At 58.4% G+C, this 27,810-nt stretch overlaps 1 protein-coding gene across 1 annotated transcript in view; it reads left to right on the plus strand.

Moving 5' to 3' along the window:
* The first annotated feature begins 2,432 nt into the window (after positions 1-2,432).
* Positions 2,433-27,810, plus strand: part of MUC6 (mucin 6, oligomeric mucus/gel-forming) — a 33,423-nt gene continuing 8,045 nt past the window's right edge. Inside the window, exons 1-30 of the mRNA XM_051966951.1 lie at positions 2,433-2,547; positions 3,249-3,278; positions 3,620-3,673; positions 4,652-4,892; positions 5,344-5,470; positions 5,553-5,640; positions 6,323-6,432; positions 6,934-7,141; positions 8,691-8,813; positions 9,868-9,988; positions 10,458-10,596; positions 10,754-10,858; positions 11,875-11,947; positions 12,617-12,754; positions 13,574-13,735; positions 14,228-14,322; positions 15,009-15,141; positions 15,252-15,501; positions 17,402-17,454; positions 17,907-18,016; positions 18,492-18,643; positions 19,656-19,797; positions 19,960-20,070; positions 21,003-21,188; positions 21,637-21,876; positions 22,186-22,342; positions 24,484-24,630; positions 25,103-25,165; positions 26,105-26,170; positions 27,150-27,398. Of these exons, the coding sequence (XP_051822911.1) occupies positions 2,433-2,547; positions 3,249-3,278; positions 3,620-3,673; positions 4,652-4,892; positions 5,344-5,470; positions 5,553-5,640; positions 6,323-6,432; positions 6,934-7,141; positions 8,691-8,813; positions 9,868-9,988; positions 10,458-10,596; positions 10,754-10,858; positions 11,875-11,947; positions 12,617-12,754; positions 13,574-13,735; positions 14,228-14,322; positions 15,009-15,141; positions 15,252-15,501; positions 17,402-17,454; positions 17,907-18,016; positions 18,492-18,643; positions 19,656-19,797; positions 19,960-20,070; positions 21,003-21,188; positions 21,637-21,876; positions 22,186-22,342; positions 24,484-24,630; positions 25,103-25,165; positions 26,105-26,170; positions 27,150-27,398 (3,988 nt within the window). The remainder of the gene's footprint in view (positions 2,548-3,248; positions 3,279-3,619; positions 3,674-4,651; positions 4,893-5,343; positions 5,471-5,552; positions 5,641-6,322; positions 6,433-6,933; positions 7,142-8,690; positions 8,814-9,867; positions 9,989-10,457; positions 10,597-10,753; positions 10,859-11,874; positions 11,948-12,616; positions 12,755-13,573; positions 13,736-14,227; positions 14,323-15,008; positions 15,142-15,251; positions 15,502-17,401; positions 17,455-17,906; positions 18,017-18,491; positions 18,644-19,655; positions 19,798-19,959; positions 20,071-21,002; positions 21,189-21,636; positions 21,877-22,185; positions 22,343-24,483; positions 24,631-25,102; positions 25,166-26,104; positions 26,171-27,149; positions 27,399-27,810) is intronic.

Below are 27,810 nucleotides of genomic sequence, written 5' to 3' on the forward strand. Positions count from 1 at the left end.
GCTGAAGGGCTGTCACAATGGCAATGCAAGCAGTCTCTCCTTCCCCTTCTTTTTCCACTCCCCTGCCTCCACCCACCAAAATCGTCATTTCCTATACAACACATCAGGACTTGCATAAAGCGTGGGCGGGGGCCATTCTTTCTCCAAGCTTATATATCAATATATGTCCATATGGTCCAATGACTATTTAGCCTCACGTGCTTGGGACCTCAGTGCATCAACTCGAGCCTCAGCCCATTACAATGCATGACCTCTATTGAAAACTCTTTTAATTGCTCTAATAAAGTTGACGTTCTTAGGAGTTACAAATAACATCTTTCCATGTAGAAATGGAAACAATTAAACTTTATTGAAACTCTTGCGCTTTCTCTTTCATGTTTACCTTCTTAATGTTTTCTCTTAGGTCAAATTTTCTATTCAGTTGTGCTCTTTTCATCAGGAAGGTTTGAAAGTCCTATTTGTTTCATTAAGCATCCATTTTCCCCGATTATACTCGGTTTTGCTGGATAGGTGATTCTTGGTTACAATCCTAGATCCTTTGCCATTTGGGAAAGCATATTCCAAGCTCCCCAATTCTTAAATGTAGAAGTTGCTAAATTTTGTGTAATCCTGACTGGCTCCATAGCAGTATTAGTCCTTTGGGATTGTCTTGGATCATTGTCCTGCTGAGAACACAGTTCTTCCTCAAACAATATCGTTTTTACTGTGTACGATGTTCCCTTGGTTCTGTTCACTTGACACTGCATCTCTCCATGCTTTTCTGAAATCTTTCTACTTGTCATTTCCATAGCACAATAATATTCCATTCCACTGTCACATGGTGCTCAGCTTCCATGAGTTCATTATCTCTATGCAAATGATTTCTAGCATAGTGTGTGTGCTGTGTGCATGTGTGTTTGCATACGTGTGAATGTTTACACGTCTGTGTAATTCTGTATGTATATATGTGTGTGTGTTTTGTAGCAGCATGGTATAGACCTGTGTTGTGTGCATTGCACGCATGCATGTAGACACATATACATATCAATGTGCATATGTATGTATGTACATTGTGGGCATATTGTGTTGTGCAGCAACACGTTAAGTTGTGCTGTGTGCATATACATGTGTGTGCATTGTCTACGTGCAGACACGTGTGTTGTGTTGTGTGCATGTATACTATGTGCATATACATCACCTGCCCCCCACCATAAGGCATATGCTGCCCCTCCTGCCAGCATCATGACAGTGGGACCCATCACTCTCCTCTCAGTACTTTGGAGTAGACCGGGACTTGGGCCTTCTCCCGGAAGTCCCTGCTGCTTAGCCCCCCGGCCTAGGCTGGTACTCCAAACAGGATGCCAGTAAGAAGCAGGCAGGGCAGGAGGCTCCCCCCAATCCCAAGGCCCTCTTCTTAGCCCTGATCTGTGCCCATGCCAAGCCCTCCCACTGGAGGGAGCTCCCCTGCCAATGCTGCTCCTCTGCCAACCTTCTCTCATCTGCTCCTTGACTTCCTCAAGCCTGTATGCTCTGCGTGGCAGCCTGGAGCTGGGCATGTCCAGAGCCAGCCTTGGCTGAGGGCCAGTGCCCCTTCTTTGTGCCCCTGGGTATGGCCCGGGCACTGACAGTGCCCAGGCTGAGCTCTCTGTCCTGCTCTGCCCTTTTCACTCTGGGCAAATCTCAGGCTCTGACTGGCTCAATTGACTCACCACTGCCACCTGATCCTCTTGGCTTCCAGGAATGGACCCGGGCTCTGCTGGCTCCCGCTGCGGGTCTGCCAGTATTGTGAGAGTGGCAAAGGGCAAGGAGCGGACCGGACAGGGTGACCAGCCACAGCCGAGGGTGTTGCCCACTCTCATAGCCCTGGGCCCAGCCCGGCCTTCCCACTGTTGCCCCAACTCCCTCTCCTCTCCCCTCCTTTCTCTTCTCTCCATCCTGGGCTTCCCACTTTGCATGTTGCCGAATCACCCTGTCCCTTGCCCTTTCCTGCTCAAAGATCTCCATTGGTCCCCTTTGCCCGCTGAGGAAAGTACCAACTTCTGCCCAGCACTGGGTCCTTTCCAGGCTGCCGCCCCCTCACCTTCCCAGACCCAGCTCCTATTTGCTCCCCAAATGTCAGCTGCCACCGCTGGGCAGTCAGGAGGTCAGCCCATTGTTCTAGGGCCTGACATGGCCCCCCTGCTGTCCCTGCTGCTGTCAAACCCTGACCCTCCCTCCAGCTCCAGTGCCCCCCAGTGAGGGTATTCAGCAAGTTCTGCCTTCGCAGCTCTGCTCCTTGGCCCCTGGGTCTGCCCTCGTGGGCCACATCAGGGAGGAAGGCCTTCTGGGATGCCCCCAGAGCCTCGGGCTTGCCTCTCACCATTACTATCATAGGTCATCCCCTCCTAGACAGTGGGGTCCCCAAGGGTGGGCACTGTGCCTGGCACAGGCGCTTAATACATGGGGCATGAACAATGGGGGGGACGGGCCGAGTGCGTGATGGATGGCACCTTCTCCCCTGGACAGGCCTGGAGGACAATTATTTTGCCAACAAACTACGTCAAAGAGAGAAGAGGGCCCTGATGTTGGGTAAGTGACTCCTGACCCTGCGACCTCAGCCCAAGGCTGCCCGGGGAGGTCTGGACTGAGAGAAGCTGCCCAAGTCAAGGCAGGCCTCTGCCCCCCCCCCCAAGCCTTAGTTTCCCATGTTGCAGCTGGACGGAATGACCTCGAGTCTCCATGTGTCCACCAGGCCTGACTTCCCAGGCTCATTCTTCAGAGGGTGACGTGGAGCAAGGGAAGTCATTGCGTTCCATGAGAAGACCCCAGACCCTAAAGGGTTCAATGGGCACCTGAGGGATCTCCCACCCCAGCCCTGTAAGACCCCGCCCAAGCAGGGCCCCCCCCCCCCGCCTCGAGGAGCTCTGGGCCAGACCCTTCCCTGGGCCAGGATCCCCCCAAAGCTCCAGTTTCTCTGCTGACTTGAGGTTTGCTAAGTGTGTTCCTCATGGCACAGCCTGGCACGCGACATGGCATTGCCCCTGTTTAGCAGAAAGGAACTCTGGGACTCAGTAGGAGGGAGGCACTTGCCCCCCCCCCCCGCCAGGAAGCCATGTCTGAACCAGGGCTGGCCCCAAGGGCCCCTCGACTCCCACTCAGGTGCTCACGGCTCCCTGGGTACCAGTCCCTACCCCCCAGAGTAAGGGCTAGGGCAGTGGAGGCCCCACCTATCCACGGTCACCTCCAGGCACCCGCAGACTCACTTCCCTTCCTGGTTTCTTTATTCCCAGGTGGCAAGACCAAGGCTCCGACCACCCCAGGTAAGGCCCCCTCCATCCTGGACATGAAGGAGGGAAGGGCCTGGGGGGCGGGCCCACTGCCCCAGGGCTTGTGGGAGAGTCAGCGGCCCCTCAATGCCCCCACAGGGGCCACACATGCCCAGTCAGAAGAGCCTCAAGAGCCCAAAAGGACCCCAGAGTCTTCGGGGAGGCTGGGTGCTGCGCACCCCTAAACTTCTCCCTGGGAAACCCTGTGAGAGGAAGCTGAGAAGGGAAGGAGGGAGGCAGGAGGGAGGCCAGGAGGGAGGCAGGAGGGAGGCAGGAGGGAGGGGACTAGGTGGGCACACTCTCCATGGCTCTGAACTGCTCACTCTAACCTCTAGGCCTTGGAGCTGCAGCGTCCTTGGCCAGGGAAGAGGAAGAAGACTTGCCTTCCAGTAAGTGGAGTTTGGCCCATGGGGGGAGAGCAGCCACTGCCCGGCATCGGGGTGGGCGTCCCAGAAAGGAAGACAGCCCAGAAGATGGGAGGAGGGGGCCAAGCCAGCCCAAGCCCATGCTTCTCCAAGGGACTGACCCGTGTGCTTCCTCTCACCCCTGGGCCAGCCCGGGGTCCCTGGCAGGACAGACTTGCCCATTCAGGCGGGCATTGCCAGCCTCCGAGGCCCCCCATGCAGAAAAGGGCTCCGAGTTTAGGTTCTCCCTGGCCAAAGGAGACATGAGTTGTAAAAGGGGCTCAGTCTAGTGCCGGGCACACGGGAGACCCACCAGAAGTACTTCTCTCTCCTCTTGCTGGCCCGGGCTCCCTGGGGCTGCCTCCCACGCCTTGGGCCAGGCCCACTTTCGAACCCCCGGTGGACAAATGTAAGGTCCTGGGCTTGGATCCAAGGCCCATCCCCAGAGGACTCCTGAGGGCTCTATGTTGGGACAGCTGGAATCAGCATGGGGGGGGGGGGGGAAGGGGGCATCTGAGGCCCTGAACACCATGCGGAGAGCTCCGTCTCCTGGCCAGGGTAGATGAGGGTCCCGCTGTGGTCTGCGGGCCCCCGACCGCCTGGGGTGGACGCCAAGGCCAGTCTGGCTGGCAAGATGGAGAGACTGACTGAGTGTCTGGAGAGGACACTGGGAGAAGCCCCAGTCTGTGGGTGTGAAGGCTGTGGCCCAAAAGATCCAGGGACAGACCCAGCCTGGGATGGCAGGGGGCTGGACTGGGACCCAAGTCCCGAGGGCAAACTCGTCCCGGAAGTCTAGCCCACAATAGCAGGAACTGTCTGGAGGGAGGGAGCTCCCTCTCATTGGATGTGTTCAAGGAGAGGCAGAGGCCAGGGAGGGCACCCTGAGCTGGCCCTAGGCTGGTCTCTGGGCTTCCCCCCTTGTCCGGGCGCCCGATGACCCCTGACCCGCTTTCCCTCCCCCAGCCCCGGACAGAGGCTGGTGCTCCACGTGGGGTGGAGGACATATCTCCACCTTTGACAAATACCTCTACGATTTTGGGGGGACGTGCAACTACATCTTCGCCGCCGTCTGCGATGACGCGTCCCCCGACTTCGACATCCAGCTGCGCAGGGGTCCCGGCAACAAGATCGCCAGGATCATCATCGAGGTGGGGCCCTCCTGCATCACCGTGGAGGACTCGGCCATCTCCATCAAGGATGTGGGGTGAGCTCTGGCTGCTGGGTGGGGGCTCCCCTGGGAGAGAGCTGGCCCTCAGGACCCCCCAGGAACTGAGACTCAGGACCCCCCAGGAGCCAGGGCTCAGGACCCCCAGTGACAGAGCCAGCCCTCAAGATCCCCCAGGAGCTGGGAGAGGAGAAAGACGGGGAGCTGGGGGGAGAGGAAACCGGCCTGGGAGCCCCTGGCTGGGGGCTGAGGCTCTGCCCCAGGGTGGTGGCTCCTCAGGGCAGACGGCAATAAAGGCTCCAGCCACCCGCTGGCCATTGGTGGAAGGGTCACCAGCCCCACTCCCCCCAACTCCCTGTTCACCGTCTCACCTCTGTTGGCCGAGATCACTCACTGGTAGTGGGGGGGGGGAGGGGGGAGAGGCGAGGGCCGCAGGGAACCAGGAGCCAGGAGGGGAGCGGGGTGGGGCCTGAGGGCTGCTGTCTTCCAGGGTGGTCAGCCTGCCCTACACAGGCAATGGGCTCCAGATCACACCCTTTGGACAGAGCGTGCGGCTGGTGGCAAAGCTCCTGGAGATGGAGCTGGTGGTGATGTGGAATGGCAACGACTACCTCATGGTGAGACCTGGCCAGGGCGGGGGGCCGGGGAGCCCCCTGGAGACCCCCGGCTTGGCGCTCACCACGAGGCTCTCCTCTCCAGGTCATGGTCGAGGCGAAGTACATGAAAAAGACCTGCGGACTGTGTGGGAACTTTGACGGAGAAGAAAACAATGAGTTCCAGAGCGAAGGTGAGGGAGCCCCTTGGCACCGAGTCCCCATCACGACCAGGAGAAGGGGAGGCTCCCCCAGGAGCAGAGCTGGCCTGAACAGGGCCCACCCACAGCCAAGGGGACACACCCCAGGAAGGGACCCTCAAGAGGGCTCAGGCCAGGACCGGGCCTCCTCTTCCTGGCCCCAGATCTAGTCTACCTGCCCAGTGTGCCCCCCATGGTCACGGCCCCAGCTCCCCCCCCCACGTTATTCTCCTCCCTTCTTTCTCCCAGTCTCCCGGCTCCGAAGGCCAGCTGCCCCCTCCCCTCCGCCCCGTGATCCTTTGGCTGCTCCAGCCCAGCTCCAGCATTACCCATTTGCCCCCACAAACTGCAGGAGCAGACGGGCTTACTCACTGACCCGCCCTGGACTGCTGCCCGCTGCCTGGACCTCCTTCCTCACACCTGCTTTTAGCAGCCTCCAGGCTCCACTTGAGCTCTGAGGCCCCTCACAGAGGCCAGGGCTCCATTTCCTGGAGCAAGAATTAGCAAGAATGGGAGGGAGCCTCTTGGGGCCAGCGTTGGCACAGCCAGTCAATGGTCACTGAGTTAGACTGTCCCAGGGGAGAGGGTTGGTAAGTGGGTGGTCCAGGGTGCCCCCCTGAACCAAGGGGCTGGCAATGAGCTCTGTGTCCACATACCCCACCCCCCTCCCTGTCAGGCAAGTTCCTGGAAGCATACGAATATGCCGCCCTGCAGAAGCTGGATGACCCCACGGAGATCTGTGCCTACGAGGAGCTGCCCACCGCCAACAGCATGCCCAGGGACTATGTACGGGGGAGGCTGGCACTGCTCCTGGGAGGGGGGGCAGGGAAGGGGACTGCCCACAAGCCCACATGCCTCTCACACACTCATACACACACAGTCACAATCACACACACTCACACATACACTCACAAACACACACTTACACATACTCACACACACATTCACACTCACACACACTCACTCACATACACTCACACACTCTCGCTCACACTCATACACACAGTCACACACACACACACTCTCACACTCATACACACACAATTCACACTCACACACATACTCACACTCACACATACACTCACACACATTCACACTCACACTCACATACATTCACACACACTCTCACACTCATACACACACACATTCACACTCACACACATACTCACATACACTCACACACACTCTCACTCACACACACTCACACTCACACACACACACCCTGGTCCTGAGGACCAGACTCACCTCTTACACCAGCTGTGACCACTCCCGCTCTCCCCCATACAGACCCAGCTGTGTCTCCAGCTGTTGACCCAGGTGGGCCCCGACTGCAACGTGTCCAAGGACGCCTTTGCTGCCCGCTGTCAGATGGACCTGCGGGCCTGCCCGGAGCCGGCCAGGCCCAACTGCAGCTGCCACACGCTGTCCGAGTACTCCCGCCAGTGCTCCATGAGCGGCCAGCAGGTCACCAACTGGAGGAGGCCCAACTTCTGCTGTGAGTACCTAAAAGGGAAGAGTCAGGAGCTCCATGGCCAGTCCAGCAGAGCAGCAGGAGCACAGGAGCCCCTAGAAATCTGTGCCACCCCTGAGCCTTCTGGGACTAGTCTTCCCCACACACACACCCCCAGGGCCACCTAGCATTGCAGCCTTCATGCAAACTTGAGGGTCTGGGGGAATGTCCCCAAAGACATCTCTTCAGCCCCTCAAAAGCGAGCTTGCCACTGCCTTTTTCTGTCCCAAAGCCGAGGTGGCCTTTCCAGGGAAGCTGCCCGACTCCATTTCCAACTCAATCCAACATTCATTAATTAGTCACTCTGTGCAGGTGTCCTGGGCATGCAAACCCCGCTCCTGTTTAAGGGCAGGCTCAACCCTAAGGGGGCATGGGACATGTACCCAGAGTGGAAAGACTTGAGCAAGGGAAATTAGGGCATTGGAGCTGATGTCCCAGGATCATTGAGTCTGACCTCCTCTTTTGACAGAAGAGGAAACTGAGGCTCAACCAGGGGCTCAGCCACTTAACGAAGCTCACAAAGTGGCAAGAGCAATGAATAGAATCAGGGTTCTCTGAATCCAGGTCTAGTGATCTTTCCATGACACCAGACTGAACCAGGAATTCAGAACTCAGAGAGGCAATAAGCACTAAGAAAGCACCTACTACGTGCCAGGCTCTATGCTAAGAGCTGGGGGCACAAAGAAAGGCCAAAAACAAGCCCTCCTTCCAGAAGCTCATAGCTTTAAGGCAGGAAAATGAGGAGATGGTGGAGACAAGGGAAGGGAAGCACTCACATGAGGGGGAGCAAGAAAAGGTTCTTGGAGAAGAGGGGTTTATCTGGGACTCCAAATGAGCTAGAGGGGAAATGAAGAGACTACCCAGGCATGGGTACAGACAGAGAAAATGCCTGGAGGTAAAAATGAGGAGGGAGGGCATCCCAGGCACTGGTCACAGACAGAATGCCCGGAGGTGAGAGATGGAGGATTTTGGGGGTCAGCCAGGAGCCCAGGGGCTTGGGATCGAGTCTGTGGCAGACAGGAGGGTATGGTCTAGTCATCTCTCTCTAAAAGTGTTCCCTCATCTGAGAATAACCACAATTGTTCCTCCGAGGAAGGCACTTTGTAGACAGATGAGTCAGAGGGAGGATCTCTGAGCTCGGAGTCCAGGGGGCAGCCAGGCCCTCTGGAGCCCCACACTCTGCAGCAGAGCCCCACACAGAGCTCGGGAGAACCTTCTCCCTTTGGAAACCCTGAGGTCCTCGGCTTTCTCCTACTGGGGATTTCCTTTCCACAGGGGCTCCTGGGCCCTGGCCCAAGCCTCCTCCCAGGGCTACCTGGGAGCACCTATTGGTCTGGAGCTGAGGGGAAAGTCCCATCCACTGGGCCTTTCTTATCCATCGCCTGCGAGCAGCATCCTGGGCCTGCCGGTCTAGGGAGGTGGATATCTGCCCAAGGGGTTTACAATCCAAGTACAAGCTCAAAGCTAATAGGAAGGGAGTAGGCTGGCACATCTGTGGGCCCCCCTCACTATGGGTACCTTACTGTGGCTATAGCTCTGGAGAAGTGTCCTGCCAACCAGATATACAAGGAGTGCGGGACGCCCTGCAGGAAGACGTGCTCCAACCCAGCACACAGCTGTCCCAGCTTCTGTACCTTTGGCTGCTTCTGTCCTGAAGGTAAACTGAGGCCCAAAGCCCCTGAGGGAAATGGGGGGAAGAAATGAGAAGATGGCCAGGGGTGTCCCTCCCCATCATCCTGCTATGGAGAAGTAGCCTCCTTGGGAGAGAGAAGGCTTCCCCTGCGTCTCAGCCCTTCCCAGAGCACCCACTTTCTTTTTTTTTTTTTTTTTAATATCTTTTTATTGATAGAACGCATGCCAGGGTAATTTTTTACAGCATTATCCCTTGCATTCACTTCTGTTCCGATTTTTCCCCTCCCTCCCTCCACCCCTTCCCCCAGATGGCAAGCAGTCCTTTACATGTTGAATAGGTTACAGTATATCCTGGATACAATATATTTGTGCAGAACCAGACAGTTTTCTTGTTGCACAGGGAGAATTGAATTCAGAAGGAATAAATAACCCGGGAAGAAAAACAAAAATGTCAGCAGTTTATATTTATTTCCCAGTGTTCTTTCTCTGGGTGTAGCTGCTTCTGTCCATCCTTGATCAATTGAGACTGAATTAGCTCTCTTTATCGAAGAGATCCACTTCCATCAGAATACATCCTCATACAGTATCGTTGTTGAGGTATATAATGATCTCCTGGTTCTGCTCATTTCACTTAGCATCAGTTCATGTAAGTCTCGCCAGTCCTCTCTGTATTCATCCTGCTGGTCATTTCTTACAGAACAATAATATTCCATAATGTTCATATACCACAATTTACCCAACCATTCTCCAATGAATGGGCATCCTTTCATTTTCCAGCTTCTAGCCACTACAAACAGGGCTGCCACAAACATTTTGGCACATACAGGTCCCTTTCCTTTCTTCAGTATCTCTTTGGGGTGTAAGCCCAGTAGAAACACTGCTGGATCAAAGGGTATGCACAGTTTGATAACTTTTTGAGAATAGTTCCAAATCAGAGCACCCACTTTCAATACCCAGCAAGGTGGGGAAACAAAGCCCGAGAGCTCCATCCCCAGCGTGGGGCTCTCTGCAGAGCCCCCGGGAGCCACGGAGCATCTTCCCCACCCAGAGTTCCTCTCAGCCTCTTCCTGTCACCTCAGGCACGGTGCTCGATGACATCACCGGGAACCACAGCTGTGTGCCCATCGAGCAGTGCCCTTGCACACTTAACAGAGTCATCTACGCCCCGGGACAAGTCATGAAAGCCGCCTGCAGGACCTGGTAGGTCCCTGGGGAGGAGGACTTGGGGGCTGAGGAGGTTGGAGGCAACCTCGGGGGACAGTCCGCTTGGACAGCCGGCGGCAGGGCAAGAACCTCCTGCGGAGCTCTCGAAGCAGAGGCAGGAGGTTCTGGGTCAGGCCTGGTTGGACCCTGTTAGCCCAGGAGCCTGGGGACCACCCGGATGGCCCCAGATGCCCTGCCCAATAGTTTGGCTCCCAGACCCAGGGATGGCCAAGGGGCCTTGGGGGGGAAACCAGTGACTGGGCTGTTCTCCTTCCTGGGGGGCCTGGCTTGGGACCAGCCTAGAGTCAGCAATGGGGAGCCCTGCCCCCCTCAGGACCCCCTCCCCCACACACATGCACAGCCCAGGGCAGGGCACACTTCTAGGCACTGGAGGCTTTTCGGACCGTCCCTGGCCAGATGGAGGCCCCGGGCCTTGGGGACTCTCATAGAGCTGTGTCCTTGACAGCCATTGCGCCTCGGGCCAGTGGAACTGCTCGGAGCTGCCGTGTCCGGGCAGATGTTCCCTGGAGGGAGGGTCCTTCATCACCACTTTTGACTCCCGGCCGTACCGCTTCCACGGAACCTGCACCTACATCCTGGTCAAGGTAGGCCCGGGGCCTCACCAGGGAGCCCTCAGTCCTCAGCCCCGTCCTCGAGCCAGGGGGGAGAAGGGAGGCTGCTGCTCCCGTGGGAGAAGGCGGGCAGGGCTGGCCCGGGCTTCCTCGTCACCCAGATGTCTCTCATTCACCCCCCCACCCCCAGAGCCCGAGCCTGCCCAACAACGGGACCCTCATGGCCGTGTACGACAAGTCTGGCTACTCTCACTCAGAGACCGCACTTGTGGCCGTCATCTACACGTCGACCAAGGTAAGCCTGGGCGCGGGGGCAGAGATGGCGCTGCTGGGGGGCGCGGGGCCCTCTCTGGTAGAGCAGCAGTACCAAGGCTTCCCCCGGGCCCGAGGCAGCCCTGAGGTGGGAGGGGAGGGGTCTCCAACAAAGTCCCCCCAAGTCCCCCCCCAGGACCTGTGGGCTGGTGCCAGGGTGGGGAACCAACAACTGCTTCTGCCTGAGACCCTCCTGGCCTGAGTGTGCCCCCCTCACCTAGGGTCAGGGAAGGAGGTCAGGATATAAAAGAGTGAGGGAGTGTGTGGAAAGAGACAGACAGAAAGACAGAGAGAGAGAGAGAGAAGCAGAGATAGAGATAGAGACAGAGATAGAGAGAGACAGAGGCTGAGATAGAGACAGAGACAGAGAGAGAGGCAGAGATAGAGACAGAGACAGACAAGACTGAAACAAAGAGAAAGAGGTATTGACACAGTGAGACAGAGAGAGATGCAGATAGAGAAATAGAAACAGAGACAGAGAGACAGAAAAAGCAAGAGAGACTGAAATAAAGAGAGAGAAGTAGAGACAACACAGAAACAGAAAGCAAGAAAGAGAGATAAAGACAAAGACAGAGACAAAGAGAAAGAGGTATTGACAGACACAGTGAGACAGAGAGATGGAGAGAAAGAGAGAATGACAGAGACAGAGAGAAACAGAAACAGAGACGGAGACGGAGACAGAGAGAGTAGAGACAGAAACCCCAGAGAAAGACAGAGAGACAGAGAGAATGACAGTGTAGGAAGGAGAGAGATGGACAGACCCAGAGACACGGGGAGGGTGACAGGAGAAAGCAGGAAGACGCGCTCCCCGGTCGCAGGACGGCGGCTGATGATCCAAAGCTACTGGGGGACCGGGCGGAGTTCTGGCCTCACCCTCCCCTAGCCCGGCCAGTTACTCTCAGTACACTCCCCCATCACCCCCGCCTCACCCCACTTCTCCCTTGCCCCTCCCTCCCTCCCCCTCCCATCCCCCTTCTCCCCCTCCCCTTCCCCCTCCAGGACAAGATCGTGATTTCTCAAGACGAACTCCTCACAGATGATGGGGACGTCAAGTGGCTGCCGTACCAAACAGGTGACGCTCTCCCCGTAGGCCCCAGTCCCTAGGGGAGCCCCAGTGTCCCTTGCCAGCACGCACGGCATTCTGAGCCTCCCTCCCCAGCGGGGCCCTCACTGATCCCTGAGTCTCTGCGGGAACACGGGCCTGGGCTCCAGAGAGAACAACTGCTCTGCCCTCAGGGCCCGGCCTGGAGCCTCTCCCCGGCCCAGCAGGCAAGGGCCCCAGACTTAGGGAGCAGGGATCCGGGAGGGTCGGGCTTACGGAGCCGGGCTCCAGGGGGACCCCAGGCTTAGGGAGCCACATTCTAGGAGGGTCAGGCTTAGGGAGCTGGACTCCAGGGGGGCCCCAGGCTTAGGGAGCCAGGTTCTAGGAGGGTCAGGCTTAGGGAGCTGGACTCCAGGGGGGCCCCGGACTTAGGGAGCCACGTTCTAGGAGGATCGGGCTTAGGGAGCTGGGCTCCAGGGAGATTCGGGCTCCCAGCCAGGGTTGAGGCCCAGGGTGCAGGCGGCTACTGTGGGTGACACCTTGCCACCCTGCCACAGTGGGCAGTGGTGCCCCCAGTTCTGCCTCCGAGCATCCAGCTCCAGTCTCTGAGACGTCCCCCAGCCAAGCGGCTGCCGAGGGGGGAAGGGCTGGGGGGATGGGGGCCCGGCCCGGGCCCGGCCTGAGTCAGTCGCCTTGTAGGTGACATCACAATCTTCAGGCAGACCTCCACCCACCTGCAGATGGCCACCCTCTTCGGGCTGGAGCTCGTGGTGCAGCTGCGGCCCGTCTTCCAGGTCTACGTGAGAGTCGGCCCCCAGTTTAAAGGCAACACCCGAGGTGAGTCCCCTCCAGTCGCTGGAGCCAGGAGGGAGCCCAGCAGAGACCCTCTGGTTGGTCCTCAGGAGGCACTGCCTCGATTTACCCAGAGGCCCATCACCTGGCTGGTGATCCCCAGAGGCCGGGCCTTCCCCTGCCCAGCCTGGAGCCAGAGCCGGTGGGGGACAGGGCAGGCTCTGGCTTGCGGACAAAAAGGTGGGCCACCCGCTCCACTCTTCTGTGTTCTGGCGCCCCTGCCGGCCCGAAGCCTGGGGGACTCGGGTCTGCCCGGAGACTTTCCCTCAGTGGATGAGGCCGGTCACCCCGAGCCTGCCCCGGACTCCAGGGGCCCCTGGCCGGGGCCGTGTCTCCTCAGCTGCTCCAGAACCCAGAGGCGGCGACCTCTGAGAGCGTGAGGGGGCCCGTGTTGGGCAGCTCGAGGCTACTGAGCAAGGACCGGAGAGGGAGAAGCTGGGCGGCTTGGGGGAGAGAGCCCCAGCGGAGGCGGCTCCAGGGAAAGCCTCTGCTGGGGGCTGGGGGTTAGGGGGTGAGGAGGGGGGGAGGGGGGAGGGGAGGGCACGGCCCATTCTGCTTAGCTTCAGAGAACGGGACAAGGGGGGGAGGGGCTCCAGAAGGGAAAGCTGCCATCGGTCACATGGGAAAGTGCAGGGAGTGAGCTCCCCACTGGGGCAGGGGTCACACGCTGGAGGGCCACTGGTCAAGCGGGCGGCGGGAGGAGCTCGGGCTTCGGAGGCTGCCCCGGTGAGCGGGAGCTCTGAGGGATGGAGTCGGGGGGCGGAGGGCAGCTGCCTCCCAGCGGCCGGGTTGCCTTGTCTCTAGGACTCTGCGGGAACTACAACGGAGACACGACAGATGACTTCCTGACCAGCATGAACATCATCGAGGGCACGGCCTCCCTCTTTGTGGACTCCTGGAGGTCGGGAAACTGCCCCAGCGCGCTGGAGCGCGAGACCGACCCCTGCTCCATGAGCCAGCTCAACAGTGAGTGCCTCCAGGGCCCGGGGGTCCCTGGGACCACCTTGGGCCTGCAGAGCCTGGGCGGGGGACGGCGGCACAGGAACAGCCTCCGGGCCGCCCAGGGCTGGGGGGACGGCCCTTCCTCCTGCCTCTGTCCTCGGCTGGCACCCCGGCCTCTGCCAAAGGGCCCCGGAGAGCTTGGGTCGGAGCCTTTGGATCCCCCGGCCTCCTCCAGTCCCGAGTCCGCTCTCCCCTGGAACCCCTACCTCTGGGACTCCCCCCGGCCCATCCCCGGGCCAGCTTCCCGCCACGGGTCCAGGACCATGGGCTCAGCCCCGCTGGCCCCGCCCCTTTTGTTCCGAGTCCCGCCCCGATGGCGTCTGGAGCCTGCAGCTTCTGCTAGGCCAGAAGCCCCTCCGCGGTGGCAGCCCCTCGCCCCCCCCCGGAACACCGGGGTGGGGGGGCATGCGGCCCCCCACCCGGCCTGACCGGGCCTCCCCCGCCTGCCTCCCTCAGAGGTGTGCGCAGAGTCTCACTGCTCGGTGCTGGTGAAGAAAGGGACCGTGTTCGAGGCTTGTCATGCCGTGGTCAACCCAGCGCCCTTTTACAAGGTAGCGGCCCCCACAGCACACACGCGGCAGGCGTGCATCCACACGCGGGCTGCGCACTCCGTGCATGTGCAGTAAGGACAAGGGAGAAGGGAGCCCTTGCCCAAGCCTGGGCTGGCCCGGCCCCCCGGGCTTTATTCCATGGCCTGTCCGGGTGCCAGCCGGGGGGGGGGGGGGGGGGGGAAGAGGGGGGAGAGGGGCCGCGGGGGGAGGGGAGGGAGGAGGGAGACCGCAGAGCCGGGGGGAGGAGCCACAGAGCCGAGAGGGGGGAGCCACAGAGCATGGGGGGGGGGGGGGGAGCCACAGAGCATGGGGGGGGAGCCACAGAGCCGAGAGGGGGGAGCCACAGAATCGGGGGGAGGAGCCACAGAGCATGGGGGGGAGCCACAGAGCCGGGGGGAGGAGCCACAGAGCATGGGGGGGGAGCCACAGAGCTGGGGGAGGAGCCACAGAGCATGGGAGAGGAGCCACAGAGCATGGGGAGGAGACACAGAGCATGGGGGGGAGCCACAGAGCTGGGGGAGGAGCCACAGAGCATGGGGGAGGAGCCACAGAGCCAGGCTGCCCCCTCCCAGGCATGTCCGCACTGTCCCAGAAAGCGCCTGAAGCTCTGCAGAGCCTTCCCGCCCTCTCTGTCTCTGCCTTACCCCCGACACGTCCCCAACCCCTCCCCCTCTGCCCTCTCCCAGAGGTGCGTTTACCAGGCCTGCAACTACGAGGAGACCTTCCCCTACATCTGCGCGGCCCTGGGCTCCTACGCCCGCATGTGCGCCTCTATGGGGCTCGTCCTGACCAACTGGAGGAGCGCCGTGGACAACTGCAGTACGTGTCTCCCAAGGCCCCTCGTCCAGGGGAGGGGAGTGCGCCCCCGGGGCTCAGGGAAACCCCGGGACGGGCACCCAGAGTAACCCCCTCCCGGCCTGCGTTCACAGCCGTCTCCTGCGCGGGAAACCAGACCTTCAGCTATGAGAGCCAGGCCTGTGACCGCACCTGCCTGTCCCTGGCTGACCGCAGCCTCGAATGCCACCCCAGCGACATCCCGGTGGATGGCTGCAACTGCCCCGAAGGGACCTACCTGGACCACAAGAACGAATGTGTCCGCCGGTCCCGCTGCCCCTGCTTCCTGGAAGACCGCAAGTTCATTCTGGCCGACCAGTCCACCATCATCCGTGGAATTCCCTGGTGAGCTCCACCGAGCTGCGGGGGCTTCTCTGAGCCTCCGAGGCCAGGGGAGGAGGGCTTCTCCCCATTTTACAGATGGGGAAACTGAGGCACGAGGCCAGTAAGTGATCTGTCCACAGTTCCAGCATGAAGCTATGCCCAGCACAAGGGGACACCGAGCCCCCCATTTGCTAGGCCGGTGCCAATCGAGCCACAACCAGGGCAGTAGAACGAGAGCTCTGGCAAGTTACCGTCCTCAAGCTCAGAGGCAGGGGCATGGATGAAGTCAATCTGTGTCTAAGAGGGGCAAGAGAGGGTCTGGCAAAGAGGAAAGAAGCGGGACAGCTGAGGGGCCCAGGGAGACGCTTGCCTGCGCTGAGCCTTGAAGAGATGAAAGGTCAAAGTCAGAGCCCAGCACAGAAAGACCTGGGGAGGGTGGGCACCTCGGTCCAGAGGCATGGGCTGGGGGTCAGATGGTCAAAGGCCCCGGGAGAAGCAGGGAGCCCTGGAAGGTGTGAGCAGGGCAGGGACGTGGTTGGATCTTGTCCAAACCCAAGTTAGGGCTTTCACACACATACACACACACACACACACACTCACACACATACACTCATACACACACATACAGATACACACATTCACACACACACATACGCACATTCATACACACTTGCACACACTCACACACATACACTCATACACACTCACACATACAGATACACACATTCACACACATACACATACGCACATTCATACACACTCACACACACACTCACACACATATACTCATACACACCCTCACGCATGCACACACACGGATACACACACATTCACACACTCACACACACTCATACACACACTCACACACATATACTCATACACACCCTCACGCATGCACACACACGGATACACACACCCTCACACACTCACACGCACATAGACACACACACTCACACACATATCCTCATACACACACTCATACACACACATTCACACACATACACTAACACACATTCATACACACTCACACATACAGATACACACATTCACACACATACACATACACACATTCATACACACTCACACACATACACTCATATACACTCACGTATACACACACACTCATACACACTCACATACATTCATACACACTATCACACACTCACACACATTAATACACACTATCACACACTCATACACATGGATACACACACATATACTCATACACACACATGGATAAACACACATTCACAAACACATTCATACACACTATCACACACACTAATACACACCATCACATACTCATACACACACATTCACACACATATACTCATACACACACGGATACACACACATTCATACACACTATCAAACACACATTCATACACACTCTCACACACTCATACACACACACACACACACACACACACACACATACTCACACAAGTTCTCCATGACCACTCCACCCCAGCCCACACTGCCCTTCCCCCTGGCCCTCAACTCCTCAGCTGACACATTTCCCCTTCTCCTCCCCATCCACGAGTGTTTTGCGAGCTCTAGAGCAGGGTGGAAAGGTGCGCTCTGCGGGAGAGCGGGGCTTGCTGGGAAGGGGGGAGGGGGTGACAGCCCCAGAAATAGGAGAGAAGTTGCCTCCCAGACCCCCTTCCCGGCCCCAGGGGAGAGGAGTTTGAGACGGGAAGGTGGCAGGAATACGGGCAGCGCCCCCCGGCTCCGCACCTTGGGGCGGCTCCCCCTGGAGGCAGGGGCTCCGGTTTAACTCCTGCTTTGGACAGAGGGGAGCCGGGAGGCTGCCCAGATCAATCCCTCTCTGCAAACTCCAGTGTCCTCAGAAATGCTGTGGGGATCAAAAGGCTGCCCCACCCCCCGGCCACTCTGACCCCTGCCTTCTCCTCTGTTGCAGCTACTGTGTCAATGGGAAGCTCAGTTGTACAGGCAAACCTTCTGATCCCTCAGGTAAGCGGGGATGGGACTGCAGGGCTGGACGGCCCCACAGCCCGCAGCCTGGGCTGGGGAGCAATGTCCGAACTCTCTCTTCCTCCCCTCCTCCCTCTTCCCTCACCCCTCTTCTTCTCCTCCTCCCCTTTCCCTCACCCCTCTTCCTCCTCCCCTCTTCTTTCTTTTCCTTCCTCATATCCTTCTTTCTCCCCTTTCCCTCACCTCCTCCCCCTCCTCTTTCGCTTCTTCTCCCCCTCCTCCTTCCCTTTCCTCTCCCCTTCCCTTCCTCCTTCCCTTTCCCCTTCCTCTTTCCCTTCCCCTCCCCTTCCTCTTCCTTTCCTCTCCCCTTCCTCTTTCCCTTGTCCTTCCCCCTCTTTCTTCCCTTTTCCTTCCCCCTCCTCTTTCCCCTTCTGGCCTACATTTTTTCTCTCCCCTTCATTCTCCCCCTCTTCCTCCTCCCCCTCCTCCAGAATCCTGTAAGGCTCCCAAGAAATACCTGTCGTGCTCCCAGTCCTCAGACAGCAAGTATGGCGCTGCCTGTGCCCCCACTTGCCAGATGTTGGCCACTGGCATAGAGTGTGTAAGTCTGCCTGGGGGGAGGACAGGAACGGGGGCTGCCTCGTGCCTCGGGGACGGCCTCCACCAGCTGGGAGAGAGGGCGTTGCTTCTGGGCATGAACCCCAAAGCAAAGGCGCATCTCCCTCAAGGAGCCCCCGCCCTGGCTGGGGCCCCCACAGGGGCAGGAAAGGCACCGGGGGATGGGGACTGCTCCCACCCCAGGCCGGGGCAAGGCCGAAGAAGTGGCTGCCGGTGCCCTGGAGGGCGGGGAGCGGCCGTCTGGGGGCAGCACAGAAGGGCTCAGAAATACCAAAGAAGCCGGGGACCAGCAGTGGAGTGACCCTGAGCCCACCGAGTCCCACTGCCTCACTTTACCGAGGAGGCAACAGCAGTGCCCGAGTTCCCCAGGCAGCAAGGGTGAGGCTGAGCGAGCTGTATCAGCCCTCCCACCCCCAGGAGCCTTCCCTCGCCCCTCACAGCTCCTCCCCCCCCCCCAGGTACCCACCAAATGTGAGTCTGGCTGTGTCTGTGGTGGGGGGCTCTACGAAGACCTGAATGGGGACTGCGTGCCCCCCGATGACTGCCCCTGCGAGTTCGGGGGCCTTTCTTACAGCAGAGGAGCCCAGATTCAAACAGAGTGCAAGACGTGGTAAGGAAGCCCCCCCTCCGCCCCCTACTCCCTGACTGAGAATGGGGGACCAGGCAAGGCTCCGACAGGCGAGAACAGGGGCCTCAGGAAGGCCGGCGCCCTCTGCTTGTCTGCAGGAGAATCAGCACCTCCAGAGAGGGAGGCTGGGCAGGGGGACTATGGGGGGGGGGGCTTCCCTCGTGGGGCAGAGCTGTGTTTGGTACATACCTGTGTCTCTCTGGGTGTGTCTGGGTGTCTCTCTGTGGCGTCTCTGTGACCGTGTCCCCGTGCGTGCCTCTGAATGTGTGGCTATGGCTGTCTGGGAAAGGCCTGGGGACCGCAGAGGGACACATGGCTAACACAAGTGACAGGGCAGCCAGACACGCCCGCCTCCACGGGCTGTGTGAAGTAGGAGGGGGTCTGTCTCCTGCCTTCTGCCCCAGCTCCACCTCCCCGGAGGCCGGCTTCCCGTGGGCTGCCCGGCGGGAGAACGTTCAGGAGCCAGACGGGGCCTGAAGGTGGAGCAGGCAGGTGCCCAAGGGCCCGCTTGAGCCCAGAGGGCAGGAGTCCGACTGTGAGGGGAAGCCCGAAGGCCAAGCTGGCCCGGGCTGTCTGGGCGTCCTATCCCAGTGCAGGAACTCCCATCCTGGAGGCTCTCTGGGCTGCGAGGGGCCTGAGCAGCCACTTAGTCCATACTCCTTGTTTTTCAGAGAGGCCTAGGGAGGGGGAGGGCCAGCGAGGGGCCCAGCACGGTGCCCTCCAAGGACTTTGGCTAGATGGCCATCCCCCATTCTCCAGGAGATGGCCACAGACGGCCCCAGCGCCGGGTGAAGTCACTCCAGAGCGGCCCCGGTCAGGATCCGGGAGCCCAGGCTGTGTGGCCCCGGGCTCCAGCTCCCTCCCTGGCACCGGGCAGCCCCAAAGGGTTCACAAGGCCTCCTCCGGCCCTCCTCCATAGAATAGGAGACACTGTCCCCGAGGAGTCTCCAGAGCCAGGCCAGGTCCACTGACCACTGTCTCCTGCTCCCATCAGCACCTGCATGCGGGGGAAATGGCAATGCGCCAAGAAAGACAAGTGCTCCTCCACCTGCGCCCTCTACGGGGAGGGCCACCTGACCACCTTTGACGGGCAACGCTTTGTGTTTGACGGCAACTGCGAATACGTCCTGACGACGGTGAGACGGCCCCCGATGGGAGGAGGCTGTGGCCAGGGCACCTCTGCAGAGGCTGGCAGCTCTGTGGCTCCCATACACTTGTAACGGATGGGGCCATGGCTGGCAGGAGGTGAGCCTTCCATTGGCCTCTACCACGTTACACAACCTTTTCCTCTCCCTCAGGATGGCTGTAGTGTCAACAATTCTGATTCCACCTTCAAGATTGTGACAGAAAATGTTGTCTGTGGAAAGTCAGGGGTCACCTGCTCTCGGGCCATCAAACTCTTTATTGGGGTGAGAAGCTGGTTTGGGGCCTGACAGGGATGGGAAGGGGATCCCAGGCCTCTGAGCTTTTTCTTGTTGTGTGTGTGTGTGTGTGTGTCTGTGTCTGTGTCTGTATGTGTGTCTTTCTGTCTCTGTATTTCTATTTCTCTATGTGTCTCTGTGTCTCTCTGTGTGTGCATCTGTGTGTGTATGTCTGTCTGTATGTCTCTCTCTCTCTCTCTCTCTTTCTCTCTCTCTCTCTCTCTCTCTCTCTCTCTCTCTCTCTCTCTCTCTCTCTCTCTGTTTCCCTCTCCCTCCCCTCCCTCTTCTGACCCTTCCTCTCTTCTCTCCCCTTCCCTCTCTTCTCCATTGCCTCCTCTCTCTTCCCTCCCTCCCATTGCTCCCCCTTCCTTTCTCTCTTCTCCCTCCCTTCCCTCTTTTCCTTTCTCCTTTCCCTTCCCTTCTCTCCCACCACTCCCACTTCTTTCCCCGTCTCCCTCAAGCCCTCAAGATGACCAAGTTTTAACTGTCTCCCCTCCCCAAACTCGTGGGCCCAGGACTGGAGCTCTGAGCTTTGCCCCCCGGCCCCAGACAGGACCTTCCTACCTTAAGAGCCTGGAAAAGAAGTTGCTTTGGAACCCAGGGCCCTGGGAACTCACACTGCCCGGGGCGACAGGCCAGACCTTGTGCCTGCCTACGGGGCCCACAACGAGTGCAGAAGCCCCAGGAGCAGAGGCGGTCGGGGGCCCATGGCCCCCTCACGCAGTTGTCTCCAGAAGCCCCCCACTCCGCAGGAGTGCTTCTCTTTTTCCTCAGCCCAGGTCTGGCCTTCTAGGCCGCCAGAGCCACCCTCCCTAAGGTCCAGAGGGTGGAGGGTGGGTCTGGAGGCTTCACTCAGGCCCCTCCCAGCCTAGCGGCTGGGCCCCCTGAGGCCGGGACCCAAGGCGAGCTGCCCCCTGCAGGACCTGTCCCTCGTGCTGTCGGACGCCACGTACACCATCACGGGGCAGAACCCCAGGGTGAGCATCCACGTGAAAAAGAACGCTCTGCACCTGGTGTTCGACATCCTCATCCCCGGCAAGTTCAGCCTGACTCTGGTCTGGAACAAACGCATGAGCGTCTCCATTAAGGTGTTCCGGGACTCCCAGGTGAGCCCGGCCTCTCCTTTGCCCCTGGGAGCCCCCACTGTCAGGCCTGCCAGATGCCCCCCTAGTAGCGGCCTGGAAGCTCAGGCTCTGCATGGCCCTGCCCGCTCCCCTATCCCTGGGAGGGGAGGGGGGCTCTCTCGTCTGGGACCCCCCCAGTCTAAAAATTCAATGCAGCTCAACACACTGGCTTCAGATGGGCCCCATGCTTTTTGCTCGAGACCTCTCACTTCTTTTGGCGGGGGAGGGACAGACAGTAGGAGGGGGAGATCTCTAAAGAAAACATGAGCTCCCTCAGTGCCCCCCTCCACTCGGATTTAGGGACAGCTGGGGGCGGAGCTCTGGGGAGGGTTGAGAGGGGCTGGGGGGGGGGTGTTACGAGGAGGGGGGCTGAGAGGAGCTGGGGGCTGCACATCGGGCACAGCCAACCAGCCCAGGGCTCCTTCCTCAGGATCCCCTGTGCGGCTTGTGCGGGAATTACAACGGCAACATGAAGGACGACTTTGAGACCCGCAGCAAGTACGTGGCCTCCAGCGAGTTGGAGTTCGTGAACTCCTGGAAGGAGAATCCCCTGTGCGGTGACATCAGCTTCGTGGTGGATCCCTGTCTCCAAAACCCCTACCGCAAGGCCTGGGCCGAGAAGAAGTGCGCCATCATCAACAGCAACACTTTCTCTGCCTGTCATAGCAAGGTGCAGGGTGGGGGAGGGAAGGGGGGGAAAGGGGAGAGTGCGTGTGTGAGTGCGTGTGTGTGCAAGGGGGTGTTGCTGTGCATGTGTGTGGGAAGCCAGAGAAGGAGTTTGGTACCATCCTTCCCTCCTGGGGCCACAGGGCACCAGCCAGACTCCCATCAGGGGAGTCAGACGCCCAGGCAGAAGTGGCAAGAAAAGGCCCAGCCTGGCTCTGGCAGAGAGGAGGGGGTGGCCAATTTCCAGGTACCCGAGTGCCCCTTTCCCCTGCCCAGTGCCACGCACCCAAGTGCCCCTTCCCCCTGCCCACAGGTCTACCGCATGCCTTACTACGACGCCTGCGTGCGTGATACCTGTGGCTGTGACTCCGGAGGGGACTGCGAGTGCATGTGTGACGCGGTGGCAGCCTACGCCAAGGCGTGCTTGGACGTGGGTGTCTGTGTCGACTGGAGGGCTCCCGACTTCTGCCGTAAGGGCCCAGCTGTGTCTGCATCTTTGGGTCTTGTCTTTGCTGCTCCTGTTGCAAGGAGGCAGGCTTAGGCTGGGTGGGAGAGAGCCCCTGGAACGAGACAATGGCAAAGCCAGGGGGAGCTTCGCCTTGGCCCGGATGGGCAGCTCCCTCTCCAGAGGGCTTCCAAGGACTGGCCCAGAGCCTCTGAGGGCCCTTTCAAGTCAGATGGGCTGGGATGCTCACAAGCCCAACCAGGAGCCATTGGTCCCTTTCGCTGCTGCCTCATCCCAAGCAGATGCTAGAGCCCTCAGACCAAGTCAGCAGAACCCCACTGGGCTCAGACTGGGGTCTGGCTTTCCTGGGTTATCTCCAGGCCCCATCTCCCTAGACACGGAAGGAGCATAGGGGCTCAGGACCCCCACCAGCTCATTCACAGAATGGGAAGAGAGCAGGTTCAGTCCTAACAAGTCATATGTGAAGGAGAGGAGAGGGAGAGCACTCTCAGAGGGCAGAGAAGCTGGCCTTGAATTCTAGCTCTGTCACTTGGACCCTCTGTGTACCCTGGGGTAAGGGCACATAGCTCTGTTGGCAAGGTGACCAGGAATGGATAAGAGGCTCTCTCCTGGGACTCTTCTCATCCTGGAATAAGTTGAGAGCCTTTAACTTCTCTCCAGGCTGAGAAATTCGGGCATTGTCCCCATGATGAACAGGCTGATGTCTACCCACATATCCATCCTGGTGCCCTTGCTCTAGAATCGATAATTCAAATAACCCCATTTACCCAACACACAAGCTTTGCTTCTTGTGGTCTCATAGGCCCAGGGAAAGAGAGGAGTCAACATGGATAGCCCCATTTTACAGATGAGGAAGCTGAGGCTGGAAGGGAAGTGGATGCAGTCAGCTACTCCAGCTGAGACTTGTTTGGTTTTTTAAAATTCAATTTTATTTTATTTTTAGTTCCAAATACTCCCCATCCCATTTTTTTTTTTTGAGAAATCCAGGAGGGAAAAATTTTACAAATGTATATAGTCAAGCCAAATAAATCCTTTGTTAGTCCCATCCACAAAAAACAAGACTGGGTGGGTTCTCAGATAGTCTATCACTTCTCTCTCCAGCTGGTTACATTGTATACAGTGGAGTTGCTCAGTCTTTCAAAGTTGTTTGTCTTTACAATAGTTGTCACTAGCTACATTGTTGCCATTCTACACCATTTCCTCTGTTCACACAGATTTCAGGGTTCTTTCTTTACAATATCTTGTCACTAGATACATTGTTACTACTCTATTCCATTTCCTCTGTCTGTTCACACAGATCTCAGGGTTCTGTCTTTACGATATCTTGTCACTAGATCCATCGTTACCATTCTACTGTATCAGTTCATACAGATTTCGGAGTTCTTTGAAACTGTCCCTTTCACTACCCTTTATTCTATCATCTTTACATCCCATAGCTTGTTCAGCCATTCCCCATTTGATGCGTCCCCCCTCAATTTCCTGCCACCACAAAAGGAGCTGCTATCAACGTTTTTGCACACATGGGTCCTTTCATCCTTTCTTTGATCTCTTTGGTATATAGACCTAGTAGAGATATCCCTGGGTCGAAGGGGAGATTGGGTCACAGTTCCAAATGGCCTTCCAGAGTGGCTGGACCACCCACTTTCACTTGAAAAAGCACAACTATCCCTGCATCCCAATAGTCCCTCCAATATTTTTTCTTTTCCTTTCCCCTTTTTGTCAGCTTTGCCAATCTAATGGGTGTGAGGTGGTAGCCAAGGCCAGATGTGAATTCTGTCTCCACAGCCAGCACTATAGCCACTGGGCCACCCAACTGCCCCTATAACCTCCTTACCCCATCCTGCAAGTCCCCTGGACAGAGAGCCATATTCTTCTCTCGCCTCTCCCACCAGTTTCAGGGGGAACAAACAGAGCCGAGCTAGTCCCGGGCTTCCCAGTCCCTGTGTGCCTTCAGGCAGGTCCCTTACCCTCTGGGCTTCCTCTTCACCTCCCAGGCCAGCCCTTTGCCGGCCTTTTGGCCTGCTCCCGGGGAGCAGATTTGTGTTCGGGGAGTCAGCTCTCCCGGGCTGGTCTTTGTCCTGGCCTCTGCCAGCAGGGAGCTGGCAAGTTTTCTGGCTGCTGAGGGGAGATGACTTTGCATTTCAGCTCTCTACTGTGACTTCTATAACACCCACAAACTCACCAGCGGAGATGGCAGCTATGAGTACACGAGGGATGCCAACTGTACCTGGCACTACCAGCCCTGCCTCTGCCCATTCTACCCCCAGAGCAACAGATACATCAACGTCGAAGGTGATGGCCTGACCGCAAAGAGACAGGCACAAGTTCCTGGGTTGGAAGGGGAAGTGTGCACTGATACAGCACCAACTGTATACTAGACCCTGGGCCCACCACTCTACAGCTATGATCTCATTTGATTGCAGAGAAAAGTTAACTAGAGTTGTCCCACACACCACTCACAGGTGCACCAGCCCCAGATGCTCTCACTACTTGAGCCAGAACATCAGCTCTGTCCTGGGAACCTGACAGTAGCCCCGGGGAGCAGGAGTGGGGCAGAGGAGCCCAGGTGCCCTCAAGGGTTGGCCCCCAAGGGCCTCTCCTCTCCCCCCATCGGTGTAGAGAGGCTGGGACCCATTCCCCAATGCCCACAGGGAGGTAGTCCCTGCTCTCCAGTCCTGCCCCACCCCCATCTCCAGTAGAGCCACAAAGGAGCTCCCACCCCTCGCATACTGCTCTCACTTTACATCTCCTGCTTCTGCCCTAGGCTGCTATAACTGCACTCTGGACCACTACTTTGACCATGAGGAGGGCCGATGTGTCCCTTGCTGTAAGTACTTTCCCACTACCCTCAGCCCCTCCTTTGGCCACGGTCCACCCCTCCAGGGAGGGCTTCTTGATCCCCATGGCTGGGGGGGGGGGTGGAGCTCAGCCCACCAGGGAAAAGCATGAAGGGGCAGGACCAGTCCTGGGGAGGGGAGGTAGGAGGCTCTACCCTTCCCCCCACAGGCCACCAGCCCTAGAGCCTTGCTACCCAGATAGAACTGTATTTGTGAGCATGGGGTTCTCCACAGAGGCTGCCAAGTGGGTCCCAGGCTTGAGCCTCATGTGGCCCTGCCTCTGAGCTACAGGCAGGGCTTTCTCCAGGGCCCTCTGGGTCTTTTGGAAAGTCAGGCCACAGACAGAGGTCCCCAGGAATGGACAGACAGACAGAGGTCTGGCCCATGAGGGCCACTTGCCATCAGTAGCAGGCAGACAGAGCAAAGTTGCGAAGATGGAGGGCTTTTCAAGCAACCCCAAATGAATCAGTTGTTCCACCCCTCCTCCCTGCCTGGGCCTTTCCCAAGCTGTTTCCAGCTCTGAGTTCTTGCTCTTTCTGGTTCTCCCCCTTAGAGCAGCCTTCTCCAGGAAGCTTTCCAGGATACCGCCTCCTCCCCTCCTCCCTCCTCAGACAACCCAGAGCCCTTTGCTAGCACCTCTGCCGGGGCTGCTCCCACCAGTGCCATTGCTCCCCCATTTTCCCAATCTCTTCCATAACCTGGGCAGAGGCTCATGGAGACCCCCACTGTTACCCTCACCCAGACCTCCAGTCCCTTGACCCTTTCATCTGGAGGGAGGGGAGAGAGAAGCATTAAGGGGAGACAGATTCTAAGGGCTGCAGGCTCCCTCTGTTCTCAGAAAGCCTGGATAAGGACTCGCCACCTTCCTCAGGGTTCAGAGGGAGGCTTGGGGCTCTTCTGTGACCCCCCATCTTCTGCTTCTGTTTCAGCTAAAACACTTCTCCCGACTCCATCAACGGCCACAACAGGTGAATGTAGCACCTCTAAATGTCAAGGTGACTCAGGCCTCCGGCTCAGCCCTGGCCCCTGCCCCCGCTGTCAGTGAGGTGTTGGCAGGCTTGGGGCATGAGGACACTGCCCCTGACCCCCCCATGGCCCATGAGAGAGGGAGGGAAAGATGGAGGGAGGGAGGAAGAAAGGAAGGAAAGAAGATGGGAAGGAAGGAAGAAAGGAAGGAAGGAAGGAACGAGGGAAGGAAGGAGGAAAGGAAGGAAGGAAGATGGGAAGGAGGGAGGGAAGAAAGGAAGGAAGGAAGGAAGGAAGATGAGAAGGAAGGAAGATGAAAAGGAAGGAAGATGGGAAGGAAGGAAGATGAGAAGGAAGGAAGGAAGGAAGGAAGGAAGGAAGGAAGGAAGGAAGGAAGGAAGGAAGGAAGGAAGGAAGGAAGGAAGGAAGATGAGAAGGAAGGAAGGAAGATGAGAAGGAAGGAAGGAAGATGAGCTGGAGGGAAGGAAGGAAGGCAGGCTGAGGATCCCTGTGTGTCAGGAGGGAAGTCAGAGGATGGGACTAAGAAGTAGAAAGACAATTGGCCCTGAGGGATGCAGAAGTCAAGGAAAAAGCTGGGCAGGTCACTGGCCTCCAAGGCCATCTTTAAAGCTTGGCTCTTGGGAGCGCTTCCAGAGGCTGGATGGTCATGGGGAGGTCTGGAAGAGTGAGGACAGAGGCAATCCAATTTCACAATTAGGCATCTTGGGGACGAGGTATTACTACGTAGGGGTCAGAGGTCCTGGCTCCTCTGAGGAACGGGGCGAAGCCTTGTGCAGCCTGCCTCCCAGAGATGCTGAGATGCCCCAGGGGGTCATAAATGGGAGTTCCTGTCCTGCTCACCTTTGCCCTCCATCCTCAGGACTCCTGGCCCAGTCAGGCCCTGCCTCCTGGAGAGTTGCAACGCCCCACAATACCCTTTCCTCAGAGCTGAGTGGTAGATGGCTGCACCAGGGAGGCACTGATAATATCTAGACTATTTCTCCTCAGGACCACACTCCAAGACCACCCACCAGACCACCAGGGGAACAGAAACCACCACTGTATTCACCACCAAGCCTTCGTCAAGCTCCCTCCAGACACCCAGCACGTCATCAAGGTTGACCAGGCCAACTGGGAGCATCAGCTCTTCTTCCAGACCAACCTCAGCCAGCCCTGTCACTTTCCCAACAAGCCCCCAGGCCTCTGGAAGGACCACCTTAGCAGTCCTCACTAGCACGCGGCCCAGGATCACGAGTGGTAAACAACATTCTGTCCTGGGCTCTCCCATCACACGGCAGACCCCAGCTTGTTCACTCACCCTGAATACCTCTGCCCTCAGCCTTCAAGGCCTGTCACCTTCACTTGGGAAGTGAAGCAGTGGGAGGAAAGCTCAGCAATCCAGAGGAGCTGGTGGCCCCACCCTGCAGACAAGGCAGCACTCTATCACATGAAGTTTGCTGGAATGGGGGTCCTACAGCCCCCCCCCCGGGCCCGCCCCCAAACCCTCTGTGTTCCAATCCCCATTCTGGGCTCCCAGCTGCCAAAAAAAAAAAGGAGAGGGACTGACTCCAGGGGCTCTGCTTTTGGACAGAGGGCCCTGACCAGAGATCCCATTGCTCTGTGTCCAGCCTTAGCAGAGGGAACTGTGCGGGACCAGGACAGGGCACCA

The sequence above is a fragment of the Antechinus flavipes genome, chromosome 6, assembly GCF_016432865.1.
Source record: "Antechinus flavipes isolate AdamAnt ecotype Samford, QLD, Australia chromosome 6, AdamAnt_v2, whole genome shotgun sequence".
Taxonomy (NCBI): Eukaryota; Metazoa; Chordata; class Mammalia; order Dasyuromorphia; family Dasyuridae; genus Antechinus; species Antechinus flavipes.